At 42.5% G+C, this 18,156-nt stretch overlaps 1 protein-coding gene across 2 annotated transcripts in view; it reads right to left on the bottom strand.

The window, feature by feature from the left end:
- LOC120991947 (sialic acid-binding Ig-like lectin 12) overlaps positions 1–8,001 on the bottom strand; it is a 122,603-nt gene extending 114,602 nt beyond the window's left edge. Inside the window, exon 1 of one of the 2 annotated variants that reach the window (XM_040420688.1) lies at positions 7,777–8,001. In XM_040420688.1, coding sequence (XP_040276622.1) covers positions 7,777–7,846 — 70 coding nt within the window. In that variant the 5' untranslated portion in view covers positions 7,847–8,001. The remainder of the gene's footprint in view (positions 1–7,776) is intronic. The other variant, XM_040420695.1, reaches the window with a different exon arrangement.
- Positions 8,002–18,156: the final 10,155 nt, after the last annotated feature.

Below are 18,156 nucleotides of genomic sequence, written 5' to 3'. Positions count from 1 at the left end.
CTAGCAATTTTGTGCTCCCCACGCTGTGGCATATTATTCAGCCAGACTTAACCCCATGGCCAGAGGTGCCCCTTACTGCATCAGAGCTGTAGCAGTTATACAAGCCATGCTTGATAAAGGCTCTGTGATAGTCCTGAACCACAAAGCGACAGTGCTTGCTCCTCACAATATTATGTCTATCCTCATGAAAGTACAACCCAAAAGTCTTTTTGTTGCCCGCCATTTAGGAATGCAGTGTTCCGTTTTGTTGAATGACAATGTTACTGTCCAATGTAATACTTTAAATCCAGCCACCCTGTTGCCTCTGGAGCAAGGGGGGAGGGAAGAGTTAGGGCTTTTAAAAAACTTTTCTTCCAGAGGAAGAGGCTCATGACTGTTTGCAGATGACATCACGAGAGACAGCGGGATTTGACCAGATGGTAAATCAGTCATTAGATAATCCAGATCATGTGCTCTTTGTGGATGGATCGAGATATGGCCAGGATGGCAGGTACTACACAGGTTGGGCAGTGGTGACTAAACATGACACTAAAAAGCAGAGTCTTTACCACCACACATGTCTGCCCAAGAAGCAACGCTAAGGGCTCTGGAGAAGGCTTGCAGATACGCAGAGGAAAAAAGCAGCCAACATTTACATTAAATTCCAGGTATAGCCCATGACTATGGGCCCATTTGGACGCCAGAGACTTCCTGACCTTTTCAGGTAAACCCATCAAAATGGGGAAGCAGTGAGGTCTCTTATGGAAGCCCTCATGTCGCCAACTTGAGTGGCGGTGATAAAAACAAAGGTTACTGTAAAACAGACTCAGAGGAGGCAAAGGGGAAAAGCCACGACAGATCAGGCGGCAACAGTGGACACAGCTCAGGTACCTGAAATAACTCCTCCTGTCTCGCTGGAAGTTCTTAAGACCTTACAGAACCAGACGGGGAAGGGGGAAAGGGACTAGTGGATGAAAAAAGGGGGAAGGCCTAAACTCTGCCTTCCCAGTTCCCTCTGACGTATGCTGTACTGCTGTTAGAGAGAAGCCATTGCAATATGGCGCTTGCACTTACATGTTTACATAGTTGGCATACCAAAGTTAGGCTACTTTCACACTAGCGTTCTGCTGTCCGCTCGTGAGCTCCGTTTGAAGGGGCTCACGAGCGGAGCAGAACGCTTCCGTCCAGCCCTGATGCAGTCTGAATGGATGCGGATCCGCTCAGACTGCATCAGTCTGGCGGCGTTCAGCCTCCACTCCGCTCGCCTCCGCACGGCCAGGCGGACAGCTGAACGCTGCTTGCAGCGTTCGGTTGTCCGCCTGGCCGTGTGGAGGCGTGCGGATCCGTCCAGACTTACAATGTAAGTCAATGGGAACGGATCCGCTTGAAGATGACACCATATGGCTCAATCTTCAAGCGGATCCGTCCCCCATTGACTTTACATTGAAAGTCTGAACGGATCCGCTCAGGCTACTTTCGCACTTAGAAATTTTTCTAAGTTATTAATGCAGACGGATCCGTACTGAACGGAGCCTCCGTCTGCATTAATATGATCGGATCCGTTCAGAACGGATTTGATCAAGCGCAAGTGGGAAAGTAGCCTTAGTAAAACAATTCCCAATGCGCAGATGCCAAGTGTTATCTCTTTTCTTATTATTATATTCTCGCCAATGAAACAATTTCACGAGCCTCAGGGGGGATGCCCCTTCTGATGTCCTTATAAACTGCTTCCCTTCTTTGAATAAATGGGAAACTGCTTTGACCCTTGTCTGGTGTCAGTGTAGGTATTTTGTGGAAGCAGGTATATCGCACCCCTCAATCAGTATTTTGTGGAGACAGGTATATAGAACCCCATAATCAATATTTGGTGGAAGCAGGTACAGTATATAGAACCCCTTAATCAGTATTTTGTAGGAGCAAGTATATTGCACCCCTCAATCAGTATTTTGTGGAGGCCTGTGTATCGCAGGCCTCAATCAATATCTGGTGTAAGCAGGTACTGTATAGTGCACCCCTTATTCAGTGTTTTGTGGAAGCAGGTATATCGCATCCCTCAATCAGTATAAACTATTATTACTACTACTGCTGCTGCTACTACTACTGTTGCTACTACTATTACTACTATTAATCTACTATTACTAATACTGCTAATATTACTGCTGCTGCCACAACTATTTTGGCTTCTATTATTACTATTACTACTTCTACTTTACTACTACTGCTATTACAACTATAGCTACTATTACAGCTACTACTACTGCTATTAATATTACTACTATTACTTTACTACTATTTCTAATAATAATACTACTCCTACTGCTACTACTATTACTACAGCCACTACTACCGCTATTAATATTACTACTATTGCTACTCCTACTGCTTCTACTAATACTACTCCTACTGCTGCTACTACTATTACTACTTCTTCTACTACTATGACTGCTGCTGCTACTACTACTACTACAAATGTACTGCTAACACTTTTACTACTATTGCTACTACTGCTGCTACTACTACTACTGCTGCTGCTACCACTGCTACTACTACTACTGCTGCTGCTACCACTGCTACTACTACTACTGCTGCTGCTACCACTGCTACTACTACTACTATTACTACTGCTATTGATACTACTAATGTTGAGTTTAATCATAATACTACTACTCCTGCTGTTGATAATAATAATAACAATAATAATAATTCATCATCATAAACCAGGATTATTGCTGTGTTATTGTATTACTACTGCCACTACTAATACTACGACTACAGCTACTATTGCTACTATTGCTAACACTACTGCTGCTACTACTTCTACTACTAGAGCTACTACTATTGCTACTACTATTACTACTGCTATTATTTCTGTTACCAGTACTATTAATATTACTACTATTGCTAATAATAATGATAATAATAACAGCAACAAAAATAATAAACAAATACTACTAGTACTAATTCTACTATGTAACAGGGTTGATGTTCCTGGAGGGAAACGCCAAATGGAAAAGGATTTAGGAAAACTAGAAGAATGGTCAGAACTCTGGAAACTGAAATTTAATGTGGATAAGTGCAAGATAATGCACCTGGGGCGTAAAAACCCAAGGGCAGAATATAGAATATTTGACACAGTCCTGACCTCAGTATCTGAGGAAAGGGATTTAGGAGTAATTATTTCAGAAGACTTAAAGGTGGGAAGACAATGTAATAGGGCAGCACAAAATGCCAGCAGAATGCTTGGATGTATAGGGAGAGGTATAAGCAGTAGAAAGAGTGAAGTGCTTATGCCGCTGTACAGAACACTGGTGAGACCTCACTTGGAGTATTGTGCGCAGTACTGGAGGCCATATCTCCAGAAGGATATAGATACTCTAGAGAGAGTTCGGAGAAGAGCTACTAAACTAGTACATGGATTGCAGGATAAAACTTACCAGGAAAGGTTAAAGGACCTTAACATGTATAGCTTGGAAGAAAGAAGAGACAGAGGGGATATGATAGAAACTTTTAAATACATAAAGGGAATCAACTCGGTAAAGGAGGAGAGCATATTTAAAAGAAGAAAAACTACCACAAGAGGACACAGTTTTAAATCAGAGGGGCAAAGGTTTAAAAGTAATATAAGGAAGTATTACTTTACTGAGAGAGTAGTGGATGCATGGAATAGCCTTCCTGCAGAAGTGGTAGCTGCAAATACAGTGAAGGGGTTTAAGCGTGCATGGGATAGGCATATGGCTATCCTTCATATAAGATAGGGCCAGGGGCTATCCATAGTATTCAGATATATTGGGCAGACTAGATGGGCCAAATGGTTCTTTTCTGCCGACACATTCTATGTTTCTATGTTTCTATGTTACTAATACTAATACTACAGCTATTACTAGCTACTATTACGAAGGACATTTCTTTGTATGTAGCTGGTTTAATGATGGGGAACTGCGATCGTGCCGCCCCCCATTATTGAACCCCTCAGATGTCGCATTCATCGCTGATTGCAGTATCTGAGCCTTAATATTGAGGGCTTTCAGGGGTTAATCCGGTAAAAAAATACTCACCGTATCCATTTGATCGCATAGAGGCTATCGCGATCATCTTGATTTACTTCACGCGCAAATGGATGAGGTGAGTGTGCTATTTTCTTATGCCATTTTAGGTCGAATGTATTTGTTACCACGAAGCGTGAGGAAATTCGGCTTTTTGGCAAATCAAATTTTTACTGAAATTTAGATCAAAGTCAATTTGTTTGACTTTGATTCACTCAACACTAATTACATTGATATCAACCCATAGATTATTTTTTCCAGTTTTTAAGCATACGCTGCCTTGGTGTTTTTCCTGTTTTGTTGCATTTTAACCTGGCATTAAAATTGATTTTAGGTTATATTGTAGTAAACCAGACAAAATAGTCCAAATTGTACCTGTTTTGAAAGCCCCACTAGGCGAGCAACATCAAGACCAAGGAGCTCTCTAAACAGGTCAGAGATGAGGTTGTGGACAAGTAGAATTTGAGAAGTAGAGATCAGAGCAGTAAGAAGCCTCCTTCTATTCTGAGGGCATCCGATCACTGGAGGCGAAGTGGAATAAGTGTGTTGAAATCAAGGGGGTTTACATTGAAAAGTAGTAATTTCAATTTTCTCAGAAAATGTCGTTTTCATATTCAGGTAGATTGAGCGTATTGAGCGTTCTTCATATTTGGACATCACCAAATAGAATGTTCAAGACTCCCCAAACACAGATGGATGAAGGTTCTGTGCTCAGATGAGACCACCATGTAATACTATGTGAGGCGCAAACCCAAGAATTCCCATCACCCCAAAAACACCATTAAGAGTTCTTCACAGTGTTAAAATCTACAAGTGGGCATTTCACAAATTTGTAATTTTTGTTGCAGTTTATGCTGCAGATTTTGTTTCAATTTTTATTTTTTTAGCAACGGAGCAGGATGAGTATTTTCTTTGTGAATTATGGATTCTTTGGGGATTACATCTCCATTAAAATCAATGTAGATATTCAGCTACATGAAATCCACAAAAAAACATTATTTGTAATGTAATTTATATTCCCCAGTGGAACAGAACATAGGTATTGGAATTTTTATGCCCCATTGGATAGGGGATGTCTTTATGTTCTGGATTTTGCTGCATAAAATTCTGTGTGTAGGCACCCTATGGGAGTAGGCATTGTATACTGGAGGGTGTATATATATGTATACCCATACAAAATAATAATGAAAGACACTAATAGAGGTACTGTTTTTTGGCCAGCTCATCTCCCCAAAAATGGAATAAAAATGGTCAAGACATATGTACCGTACCCAAAAATAAAAACATAACTTCAGCTCACCCGGCAAGAACCAAGCCTTCACACAGCTGCAGTGACAGGAAAATCCAAATATTATTGATTTTAGAATGTAACACCAAAAATCTTTTTCTTTTCTAGATTTTATAGTGCTATAAAACATAAAGAAAGATAAACCGGAGTTTTTGCATTGTTGTAATATTAGAATTGCCGTTTTTTATTCATGTCACATCTCAAAAAATAAATAAAAAGTGCTCATCCTGCAATATACAAGCCCCTCACACAGTGCAGTAGATGGAAAAAATAAATAAAAAAGTTATAGCCCTGGAAAAATCATTCCAGCAAAATCCATGCTCCAGAATCCAAATTGCGCCCGGTCCCACCTGAACCCTACTGTGTGCCCAAAATAGCTGTTTATAGCCGCATACCGTATGCAGTATTTGCCTTCTGTTAAACCTTATGAAGATAAAAAAAATTAAAGCTACATATTATTGGGAAAATAAATAATTTTACATTTTCATAGGTCATTCCTAAAAAATTATTGAACACAATTGTGAGGTCAAAATGCTTACATTATGTTTTTCTTATATTTTGGCATCTCAAGACCTCTGCAAACCGGACATGGTGCCTTAAAAACACTCAAGATGTTCCTCTGCCTCAGTCAAGTTACAGACTAAGTTCATAATGCGACCTTTGTGCAGAATCTGAGATCCTGAGTTTTGTTTCACTGTAAACAATAATTAAAATAAAAAATCTGCAAAAAATGTAAATTTTTAAATTTCCCTTGTAATTTGTATGAATTCCTGTGAAACACCTCGAGAGTTAAAAAAAAAAAATATACTTCCTAAATACCGTCTTAAATACTGTACTTTCATGAGTGCATCGTCCATGAAAGCTGCTTCAGAATTGAACCCTAAAAGATTTTGGAAATTTTCTTAAAAATTTGAAAGATTGCTCCCAAAATGCTTACATTATGTTTTTCTTATATTTTGGCATCTCAAGACCTCTGCAAACCGGACATGGTGCCTTAAAAACACTCAAGATGTTCCTCTGCCTCAGTCAAGTTACAGACTAAGTTCATAATGCGACCTTTGTGCAGAATCTGAGATCCTGAGTTTTGTTTCACTGTAAACAATAATTAAAATAAAAAATCTGCAAAAAATGTAAATTTTTAAATTTCCCTTGTAATTTGTATGAATTCCTGTGAAACACCTCGAGAGTTAAAAAAAAAAAATATACTTCCTAAATACCGTCTTAAATACTGTACTTTCATGAGTGCATCGTCCATGAAAGCTGCTTCAGAATTGAACCCTAAAAGATTTTGGAAATTAAAAATTTGAAAGATTGCTCCCAATGTCCTCCCAAATGACAGTACATTTAACCCTAATCCCTGAGGGGGAATGGGAAAAATAGCACTACTGACACTGAAGTTTTACAATATGTTCTAAGTTTTGCAGCCTTAATTTTTCAGTATAAATAACATGATAACAGCGAGACCAAATACATATAGTTTTTTATTTTACTACTTTTGCACAATAAAAAACTTAAAAAAAGAAAGTTTTTTGCATCACAGCTTCCCACATCACCTTTTTATTTTTATTTTTACACAGCTGTGTGATGAATTTATTTTTCAAATACGTGAAAGGGGTTTTATTTTTGCAATTTTTTTCATAGAAAAGGTACATTTTTTATTTTTTTTGGGAGATTTTTAAAAATAAAACTTTATTCAACTCTTTTCAAACACTTAGTAGTCCCACAGGGGGATTTTGATATGCTTTCTTTTGATCGCTTCTAAAATTCATTGTACTGGTTATTCAGTACAATACATTATACTGTCAGTGCGTCAGATAGGTGCAGCCTGATGGAAAACACCGTAGGCAGGGCTGGGACCTTTATTAGGCTTCTGGCTGTGCACAGACATTGGCACCCAGCAATTTCATTTGTAGGGATGGCGATCTCTGACAAAGGGCGCTCTCTAAACCACTTAGATGCTGTGGGTGCTATTGACCGCGACATCTAAGGAGTTGAGCAGCCGGGATAAGGACTACTGTTGGTCCAGGCTGTTAGAGAAGGAGCCTGGCTCTCATGTAGGAGCTGAGCCCCCATTCTCAGGAGACCCGTGCAGCGCTTATTTTAGGCCACCATAAAAAATCAAAGACCTAGAATAAAGCCTATCAAATATTGGTGTTCATGATGGGGTTAAAAAAAAGGCCCAAATAGACATATGGTGAATGTTAATTATCCTCTAATTTGTGGTATAACTATCAGTCTTCAAAATTGCATTTTTTTCCCCATTGTCCAAAAATTTCTGATTTTTATCTCAACTAAATTTTACAACAAACATGAAGTACAATGTGTCACTAAAAAGCTCAAGAATCAATTGGAAGTAAAAATGTTCTAAAGTAATTATTACATGACACCATAGATTTGAGAAATGGGACTTTCAGAATTGGCTGCGTCCTAGAGGAATCTATAGGACAGAAGAGGACTCACACTTACCTCTCCACAGCTGGGACAGGGTAATGGCTGCCAGAAGTATCCATAGATTGCAGATGCTTCTATGAGTCATCCCGACCAAGATCTTATCGATAGTTTAAAAAACCTTAATAGAACAACTGCGTGTTTCAAACTTAAAAGAAGTTACTTTAAGTGATTTTGGAGGTTTATTTCAAGAGAACAGAAACTTATTTCTCAGTTTCTCCCTTCTCACATCTTTATACTGGTTAATCATCACATCCCCACTTCCTGTGATTTTACAGAATAAAACCAAGTGACAAAACGGAAGCTATATCAACACATTCAAATATTGTAATTCCCCAAAAATTGTAAATCTTCTCTATTTCTTTTATTATCAGTTTATTTCTCTTTTTAAAATTCAGACTAGACTCTCTAGATGGCTATGTCTATTTTACATATTTGAAATGAACAAGAATGGATATTTCAGACTTATATAGCAGTATGGCTGTATATACACTGCCTGTCCCCCCCAAAAAGTCGCCATCAAAAAAAAGTTCACACACTCTAATATTTCGTTAGAACGCCTTTAGCTTTGATTACGGCACGCATTTGCTGTGGCATTGTTTCGATAAGCTTCTGCAATGTCACAAGATTTATTTCCATCCAGTGTTGCATTAATTTTTTACCAAGCCTTCTCCAGCACATCCCAAAGATTCTCAATGGGGTTAAGGTCTGGACTCTGTGGTTGCCAATCCATGTATGAAAATTATGTCTCATGCTCCCTGAACCACTCTTTCACAATTTGAGCCCGATATATCCTGGCATTGTCATCTTGGAATATGCCCGTGTCATCAGGGAAGAACAAATCCATTGATGGAATAACCTGGTCCTTCAGTATGTTTAGGTAGTCAGCGGACCTCATTCTTGGAGCACATTCTGTTGCTGAACCTAGACCTGACCAACTGCAGCAACCCCAGATCATAGCACTGCCTCCAGAGGCTTGTACAGTAGACACTAGGCATAATGCGGACATCACTTCATCTGCCTCTCTTCTTACCCTGATGAGTCCATTACTCTGGAACAGGATAAATCTGGACTCATCAGACCACATCACCTCCTTCCATTGCTCCAGAGTCCAATCTTTATGTTCCCTAGCAAATTGAAGCCTTTTTTTTCTGGTTTGCCTCACTGATTAGTGGTTTTCTTATGGCTACACAGCTGTTCAGTCCCAATCCCTTGAGTTCCCTTCGCATTGTGCGTGTGGAAATGCTCTTACTTTCACTATTAAACATAGCCCTGAGTTCTACTGTTGATTTTCTTCGACTTGATTTCACCAAACGTTTAAGTGATCACCGATCACGATCAGTCAGGATTTTTTTCCCTCCACATTTCTTCCTCGAATACGATGGGTCCCCACTATCCTTCCAGTTTTTAATAACGCGTTGAGCAGTTCTTAACCCAATTTTAGTAGTTTCTGCAATCTCCTTAGATGTTTTCTCTGCTTAATGCATGCCAATGATTTGACCCTTCTCAAACAGACTAACATCTTTTCCGCGACCACGAAATGTGTCTTTCGACATGGTTGTTTAAGAAACGAGAAGCAACTCATTGCACCAGTTGGGGTTAAATAACTTGTTGCTAGCTGAAAGATAATCGCCCATGCAGTAATTATCCAATAGGAGGCTCATAACTATTTGCTTAGTTATATCCAGGTGGCGACTTTTTTTTTGGACAGGCAGTGGATAACTGTATGTAATAACTGACTGTATAGTTATATTACTGTACAACTAGAAACGTCACCCACTGACTAAAAATCATAAAGATGTATAATAAATCATACAAATGAATAGATAGATATACACAGTAATGAAAATAAGTATTTGATACACTGGCGATTTAGCAAGTTTTCCAATTTTCCCACCTATAAAGAATGGAGAGGTCTGTAATTTGTATAGCAGGTACACTTCAACTGTGAGTAACAGAATCTAAAAAAAAAATCCAGAAAATCACATTGTATGATTTGTAAATAATTAATTTGCATTTTATTACATGAAATAAGTATTTGATCACCTACCAACCAGCAAGAATTCTGGCTCTCACAGACCTGTTAGTTTTTCTTTAAGAAGCCCTCCTACTTTGCACTCTTTACCTGTATTAATTGCACCTGTTTGAACTCATTACCTGTATAAAAGACACCTGTCAATCACACTCCAACCTCTCCACCATGGCCACGACCAAAGAGCTGTCTAAGGACACCAGGGACAAAATTGTAGACCTGCACAAGGCTGGGATGGGCTACAGGACAATAGGCAAGCAGCTTGGTGAGAAGGCAACAACTGTTGGAACAATTATTAGAAAATGGAAGAAACACAAGACGACTGTCATTCTTCCATGGTCTGGAGCTTGATGTAAGATCTCGCCTCGTTGGGTAAGGATGATTCTGAAAAAGGTCAGGAATCAGCCCAGAACTACACACGAGGACCTGGCCTGAAGAGAGCCAGGACCACGGTCTCAAAGAATACCGTTGATAACACACTATGCCGCCATGGATTAAAATCCTGCAGGGCACGCAAGGTCCCCCTGCTCACACCAGAACATGTCCACGACCATTTGAAGTTCTGCAATGACTATCTGGATGATCCAGAAGAGGCATGGGAGAAGGTAATGTGGTCAGATGAGCCCAAAATAGAACTTTTTGGTATTAACTCCACTCGCTGTGTTTGGAGAAAAAAGAAGGATGAGTACAACCCCAAGAACACCGTCCCAACTGTGAAGCATGGGTGGTGGAAACATCATACTATGGGGTGCTTTTTAGCAAAAGAGACAGGACGACTGCACCGTATTGAAGGGAGGATGGATGGGGCCATGTATCATGAGATTTTGGCCAACAGCCTCCTTCCCTCAGTAGCAGCATTGAAGATGGGTTGTGGCTGGGTCTTCCAGCATGACAATGACCCGAAACACACAGCCAGGGCAACTGAGTGTCTCCGTAAGAAGAATTTCAAGGTCCTGGAGTGGCCTAGCCAGTCTCCAGACCTAAACCCAATCGAAGATTTTTGGAGGGAGCTGAGAAACAATGTAGTCCAAACGAGAGCCCCGAAACCTGAAAGACCTGGAGAAGATCTGTATGGAGGAGTGGGCCAAAATCCCTGCTGCAGTGTGTGCAAACATGGTCAAGAACTACAGGAAACGTCTGACCTCTGGGATTGCAAGCAAAGGTTTCCGTACCGAATATTAAGTTCTGTTTTTCTATTGTATCAAATTATTTTCATTTCATGCAATAAAATGCTAATTAATTATATACAAATCATACAATGTGATTTTCTAGGATTTTTTTATTTTTATTTTATTTTTATTTTTTTCTGTCTCTTACAGTTGAAGCGTATCTATGATAAAAATTAAAGACCTCTCCATTCTTTGTAGGTGGGAAAACTTGCAAAATTGCCAGTGTATCAAATACTTATTTTCCCTACTGTAGATAGATAGATGATGGCTACGTCTATTATACAAAATTGAAAGTAGCACAGAATGGATATTTCAGATGTATGTAACAGTATGACCACATGTAATAACTGACTGTATAAGTATATTACTGTACAACTAGAAATGTCTCCCAGTGACTAAAAAGTAATCAATTAAGTCAGTGCACCCCTCATATTTTTGTAAATATTTTCTTCTATCTTTTCCTGGGACAACACTGAAGATCTGACAATTTGATACTAACTCATTAGTGTTACAAGGTGTCAGTTGTGAATGGGGACCCGGTGTGGAAATTTGGTGTTTTCGCTCTCACACTCTCTCATACTGGTCACTGGAAGTTCAACATGGCTCCTCGTGGCAAATTACTCTCTGAGGATCTGAAAAAAAGAATTGTTGATATAGATAGATAGATAGATAGATAGATAGATAGATAGTAGAAAGATAGGAGATAGTTAGATAGATAGATAATAGATAGAAAGATAGATAGATAATAGATAGATAGTAGATAGATAGATAGATAGATAGATAGATAGATAGATAATAGATAGATACCCCCAGCTCATCCTATCAAACCCCTCTCAATACAAGGTATAAGGACCCGCTATGACATCCTTTATAATCAGCAGCTGGAACATCAAAGTTCTGAAGCCGTCAGCCTTTGGATGTAAAGTAAATGATCCAGACTTCACCCAGAGTAAGAGAAACATCGACATTCAAATCCTTCTAGAAACACAGACTAAGGCAGAGAGCGAGTCTCTGGCACCCACTGGATACAGGGAAATCTTTGTCCCGGCCCTAAAAAATAAAACCACCAAACTTGGACGCTGTAGTCCCCCTACTACAACCCAGAATGCAGGGAAGCCGCCCACTATCAAACCCTGGGGAAAATCCTTATCATGGGAGATCTCAATGCAAGAACAGGCAGGGAAAGAGACTACCTGACCACAGATAGAAACATCTATATATATGGAGCACAGCAGGGGCGTTGCTAGGGTTTCAAAAGATCCAGGCCCCAAGCCCCAATGTATATGGCCCAATTCTCTAGGTCGACCAACCGCCCCATCCCTTCCTCCCAAACACTAGCACTGAAGACATTTTACTGTACTTTCTATACAGCAGTACATACAGTACCTCTCACATCCAGGGCCTCCAGGTGACGTCGATATTCTCTGTCATCATCTTCTCCATTCAGTCCGGACAACTTCTCTCAGCCGCCTCACTTTTCCATCATCATCCCCCAACCTAGAGTCCCAACAGTGTTAGGCCTCATGCACACGACCGTTGTGTGCACCCGTGGCCGTTGTGCCGTTTTCCGTTTTTTCGGAAAATGCACCGTTTTGCAGCCGCATCCGTGATCCGTGTTTCCTGGCCGTGAAAAAAATATGACCTGTCCTATTTTTTTCACGGACAACAGTTCACGGACCCATTCAAGTCAATGGGTCCGTGAAAGAACACGGATGCACACAAGATTGGCATCCGTGTCCGTGATCCGTGGCCGTAGGTTAGTTTTTATACAGACGGATCCGAAGATCCGTCTGCATAAAAGCTTTTTCATAGCTTTTAGCAGGTCATGTCACTTACCAGTAGGAGGAGCTCCCGGCCGGACCTGTCACTTACCAGTAGGAGGGACTCCCGACCGGACGCAGACCATCGCAGCTCGGAGGTAAGTATAATGGTTCTACAAATTGCTAAGTAACCATGGCAACCGGGACTGCAGCAGCGTCCTGGTTGCCATGGTTACCGATCGGAGCCCCAGCGATTAAACTGGGACTCCGATCGGTACACTCTGCTGCCACCAATGATAGGGGGGAGATTTTAATTAGGAGGGGGAGGGAGGGGGGGGCCCACTGGCCACCGACGAGTTAACCACAGGGGAGGGAGGGGGGCCGGCCACACTGGCCACCAATGAGTTAACTACAGGGGAGGGGGGGGCCCACTGGCCACCAATGAGTTAACTACAGGGGAGGGGGGGGCCGGCCGCACTGGCCACCAATGAGTTAACTACAGGGGAATGAGGGGGGGGCCGGCCACACTGGCCACCAATGTGCTAACTACAGGGGGGGGGGCTGCCCCCTGCTGCCTGGCAGCACCTGCCAGGCAGCAGGGGGCAGTCATGTACACAGTTCTTTTAGTATATTCTAACCTGAAGCGTCCCCATCACCATGGGAACGCCTCTGTATTAGAATATACTGTCGGATTTGAGTTTCACGATATAACTCAAATCCGACGGTATATTCTAACATAGAGGCGTTCCCATGGTGATGGGGACGCTTCAAGTTAAAATATACCATTGGATTGGAGAAAACTCCGATCCGATGGTATATTAACTCCTGACTTTACATTGAAAGTCAATGGGGGACGGATCCGTTTGAAATTGCACCATATTGTGTCAACGTCAAACGGATCCGTCCCCATTGACTTGCATTGTAATTCAGGACGGATCTGTTTGGCTCCGCACGGCCAGGCGGACACCAAAACTTTTTTTTCATGTCCGTGGATCCTCCAAAAATCAAGGAAGACCCACGGACGAAAAAACGGTCACGGATCACGGAAAAACGGAACCCCGTTTTGCGGAGCGCCAAAAAATACGGTCGTGTGCATGAGGCCTTATCCTGATGTTTGCTGTGCCCCCAAATACTATCCTGAAGGAAAATGATTGCCATACAGATAATCTTCCCCTTAATAATAGTGCTCCTCATAGTCCTACCAATAGTAATTCCCTCCTAGAATGCCATCATTAGTAATACTGCCCCCTACAGTGCCCCCAACAGTGATAATGCTCCCCAAGAGTGGCTCCATTAGTAGAAAAGCCCTCTTGTATTAATAATGCCCTTACAGAGCCCCTAGTAGAAATAAGGTCCCCTATTGTTCCCCCAGTAGTAATAAAGCTCTCTACAGACCTCTCAGTAGTAATAAGACCCCCATAATGCTGTTAGTAGAAATAATGCGGATCTATAAGACCCTCCTATAGAGGCCCCAGTAGTAATAAGAACGGCTAATGTCCCCTGGATTTAAAATGCCCCCACAGTTCCCCAAGTATTTATAATGCCCCCTACGTTACAATGCTCACCCTGAAGTGCCCCAGTATTTATATCGCCCCCTACTGTTATAATGGTACTACAGTGCCCCCAGTATTTATAGTGCACCCTACGTTACAATGCTCACCCTGAAGTGTCCCCAGTATTTATATCGCCGCCTACTGTTATAATGCTTGCCCTGAAGCGCTCCCAGTATTTATAATGCCCCATGCAGTTAGATTCCTCTGTTTATTATCCTCAGAAATTATAATTCCTCAGGCCCTCCATCATACAGTCCCATGTAAATAACATTATTTCCCTCCCTCCGCCATAGAGTCCCATGTAAATACCATCACACCACCTCTCCAGTCTCCTTCAATATACAGTCCCATGTAAATAACATCCCTCTCTATCTACAGCCCCCTAAAAAATTTAAATACCATCTCTCCTGCCCCCTCCAATATACAGTCCAACATAAATGACATCACCCCCTCCCCAGCCGCCTTCAACATACAGTCCCATGTAAAAAACATCACCCCCTCCCCAGCCACCTTCAACATACAGTCCCATGTAAATATCACCCCCTCAATATTTAGTCCTATGTAAATAACATCACTGCCCCCTGGATACCTTCAACATACAGTCCTATGTAAATAAAATCACTCCCTCCCCAGCTACCTCCAACATGAAGTCCCATTTAAATAACATTATCCCCCAAACATTCAGTACCATGTAGATAATATCACTCCCTCCCACAGCCACCTTAAACATATAGTCCCATGTAAATAACATCCCCCTGCCCCAGCCACCTGCAACATGCATTCCCATGTAAATAACATCACCCCTCAACTTTCAGTCCCGTGTAAATATGTAACTTCCCTCCCTTCAGCCCTAACATACAATCACAATTAAATAACTACAACTCCCAAGATTGATCTGTCTCTCACACTGAGTAATCTACCCCTTCACTTACCTCTCCTCATGTAGCAGACCTCACCTCAGCTTCTTTCCAGGACTTCACTGCTGAGCCATCCTCTCCTGCACTGGTCACATGATGGTGACATCATTGCAGGTCCTTTACAGCTACTGCATATAGAACTGGTCACATGACCTGTGATGTCATCACAGGTCCTTAATCTTTTGCAGGGCATAAGATTCAATTTTATTGCCGTCTGGAGGACGGCAATACAGTTGTATCTATCTGGAAGGCAGTACATTCGGGGCCTGGGACAAAACATCAGGGGCCCAGGCCCAGAATATTTTAACCTAGAAACGCCCCTGGAGCACAGACCGACAGTGACAGCTCAGTACATACAGAAAGGAACAGTTACGACAGCGCGGTAAATAAAAGTGGCAAAAAACTTTTGAATCTTTGCCGAAGCCTAGGACTCCACATCCTCAATGGTCGCACCAAGGGAGACTCTCTAGGAAGGACTACATTAACCACTTCCCGCAACACTAACGCCGAAAGGCGTCATTGCTGCGGCGCTCTCAGGCTACACTAACGCCGATTGGGAGCGCTCGTTCACAGGATCGGAAGGTAAGCGAGTGGATCTACAGGCTGCCAGCGGCGATCGTTCACTGGCAGGCTGTAGATGCGATTTTTTTAACCCCTAACAGGTATATTAGACTCTGTTTTGATAACAGCGTCTAATATACCTGCTACCTGGTCCTCTGGTGGTCCCTTTTGCTTGGATCGACCACCAGAAGACACAGGCAGCTCTGTAATAAGTAGCACCAAACACCACTACACTACACCCCCCCTGTCACTTATTAGCCCCTTATTAACCCCTGATCACCCCATATAGACTCCCTGATCACCCCCCTGTCATTGATCACCCCCCTGTAAGGCTCCATTCAGACATCCGTATGTTTTTTACGGATCCACGGATACATGGATCAGATCCGCAAAACACATACGGACGTCTGAATGGAGCCTTACAGGGGAATGATCAATGACAGGGGGGGTGATCACCCCATATAGACTCCCTGATCATCCCCCTGTCATTAATCACCCCCCTGTCATTGATCACCCCCCTGTAAGGCTCCATTCAGACGTCCATATGTTTTTTACGGATCCACGGATACATGGATCGGATCCGCAAAACACATACGGACGTCTGAATGGAGCCTTACAGGGGGGTGATCAATGACAGGGGGGTGATCACCCCATATAGACTCCCTGATCACCCCCCTGTCAATGATCAACCCCCTGTCATTGATCACCTCCCTGTAAGGCTCCATTCAGACGTCCATATGTTTTTTACAGATCCACGGATACATGGATCGGATCCGCAAAACACATATGGACGTCTGAATGGGGCCTTACAGGGGGGTGATCAATGACAGGGGGGTGATCACCCCATATAGACTCCCTGATCACCCCCCTGTCATTGATCACCCCCCTGTCATTGATCACCCCCCTGTAAGGCTCCATTCAGACGTCTGTATGTTTTTTACGTATCCCCGGATTCATGGATCGGATCCGCAAAACACATACGGACGTCTGAATGGAGCCTTACAGGGGGGTGATCACCCCATATAGACTCCCTGATCACCCCCCTGTCATTGATCACCCCCTTGTAAGGCTGGCTCCATTCAGAGGTCCGTATGTGTTTTGCGGATCCACGGATCCATGGATCGGATCCGCAAAACACATACGGACGTCTGAATGGAGCCTTACAGGGGGGTGATCAATGACAGGGGAGTGATCACCCCATATAGACTCCCTGATCACCCCCCTGTCATTGATCACCCTCCTGTCATTGATCACCCCCCTGTAAGGCTCCATTCAGACGGCCATATGTTTTTTCCGTATCCACGGATACATGGATCGGATCCGCAAAACACATACGTCGTCTGAATGGAGCCTTACAGGGGGGTGATCACCCCATATAGGCACCCTGATCAACCCCCTGTCATTGATCACCACCTTGTAAGGCTGGCTCCATTCAGAGGTTCGTATGTGTTTTGCAGATCCACGGATCCATGGATCGGATCCGCAAAACACATATGGACGTCTGAATGGAGCCTTACAGGGGGGTGATCAATGACAGGGGTGTGATCACCCCATATAGACTCCCTGATCACCCCCCTGTCATTGATCACCCCCTTGTAAGGCTGGCTCCATTCAGAGGTCCGTATGTGTTTTGCAGATCCACGGATCCATGGATCGGATCCGCAAAACACATACGGACGTCTGAATGGAGCCTTACAGGGGGTGATCAATGACAGGGGGGTGATCACCCCATATAGACTCCCTGATCACCCCCCTGTCATTGATCACCCCCCTGTAAGGCTCCATTCAGACATCCGTATGTGTTTTGCGGATCCGATCCATGTATCCGTGGATCCGTAAAAAACATATGGACGTCTGAATGGAGCCTTTCAGTGGGGTGATCAATGACAGAGGGGTGATCAGTGACAGGGGGGTGATCACCCCATATACACTCCCTGATCACCCCCCTGTCAAGGCTCCATTCAGACATTTTTTTGGCCCAAGTTAGCAAAAATTTATTTATTTATTTATTTTTTTCTTACAAAGTCTCATATTCCACTAACTTGTGTCAAAAAATAAAATCTCACATGAACTCACCATACCCCTCACGGAATCCAAATGCGTAAATTTTTTTAGACATTTAGATTCCAGACTTCTTCTCACTCTTTAGGGCCCCTAAAATGCCAGGGCAGTATAAATACCCCACATGTGACCCCATTTCGGAAAGAAGACACCCCAAGGTATTCCGTGAGGGGCATATTGAGTCCATGAAAGATTGACATTTTTGTCCCAAGTTAGCGGAAAGGGAGACTTTGTGAGAAATTTTTTTTTCGATGAACTCGCCATGCCCCTTACGGAATACCTTGGGGTGTCTTCTTTCCAAAATGGGGTCACATGTGGGGTATTCATACTACCCTGGCATTTTAG

The sequence above is a fragment of the Bufo bufo genome, chromosome 1 (genome assembly GCF_905171765.1).
Source record: "Bufo bufo chromosome 1, aBufBuf1.1, whole genome shotgun sequence".
Classification (NCBI taxonomy): Eukaryota; Metazoa; Chordata; class Amphibia; order Anura; family Bufonidae; genus Bufo; species Bufo bufo.
The sequence above is the reverse complement of the archived record's forward strand: the minus strand, read 5'-3'. Positions and strand labels throughout refer to the sequence as shown.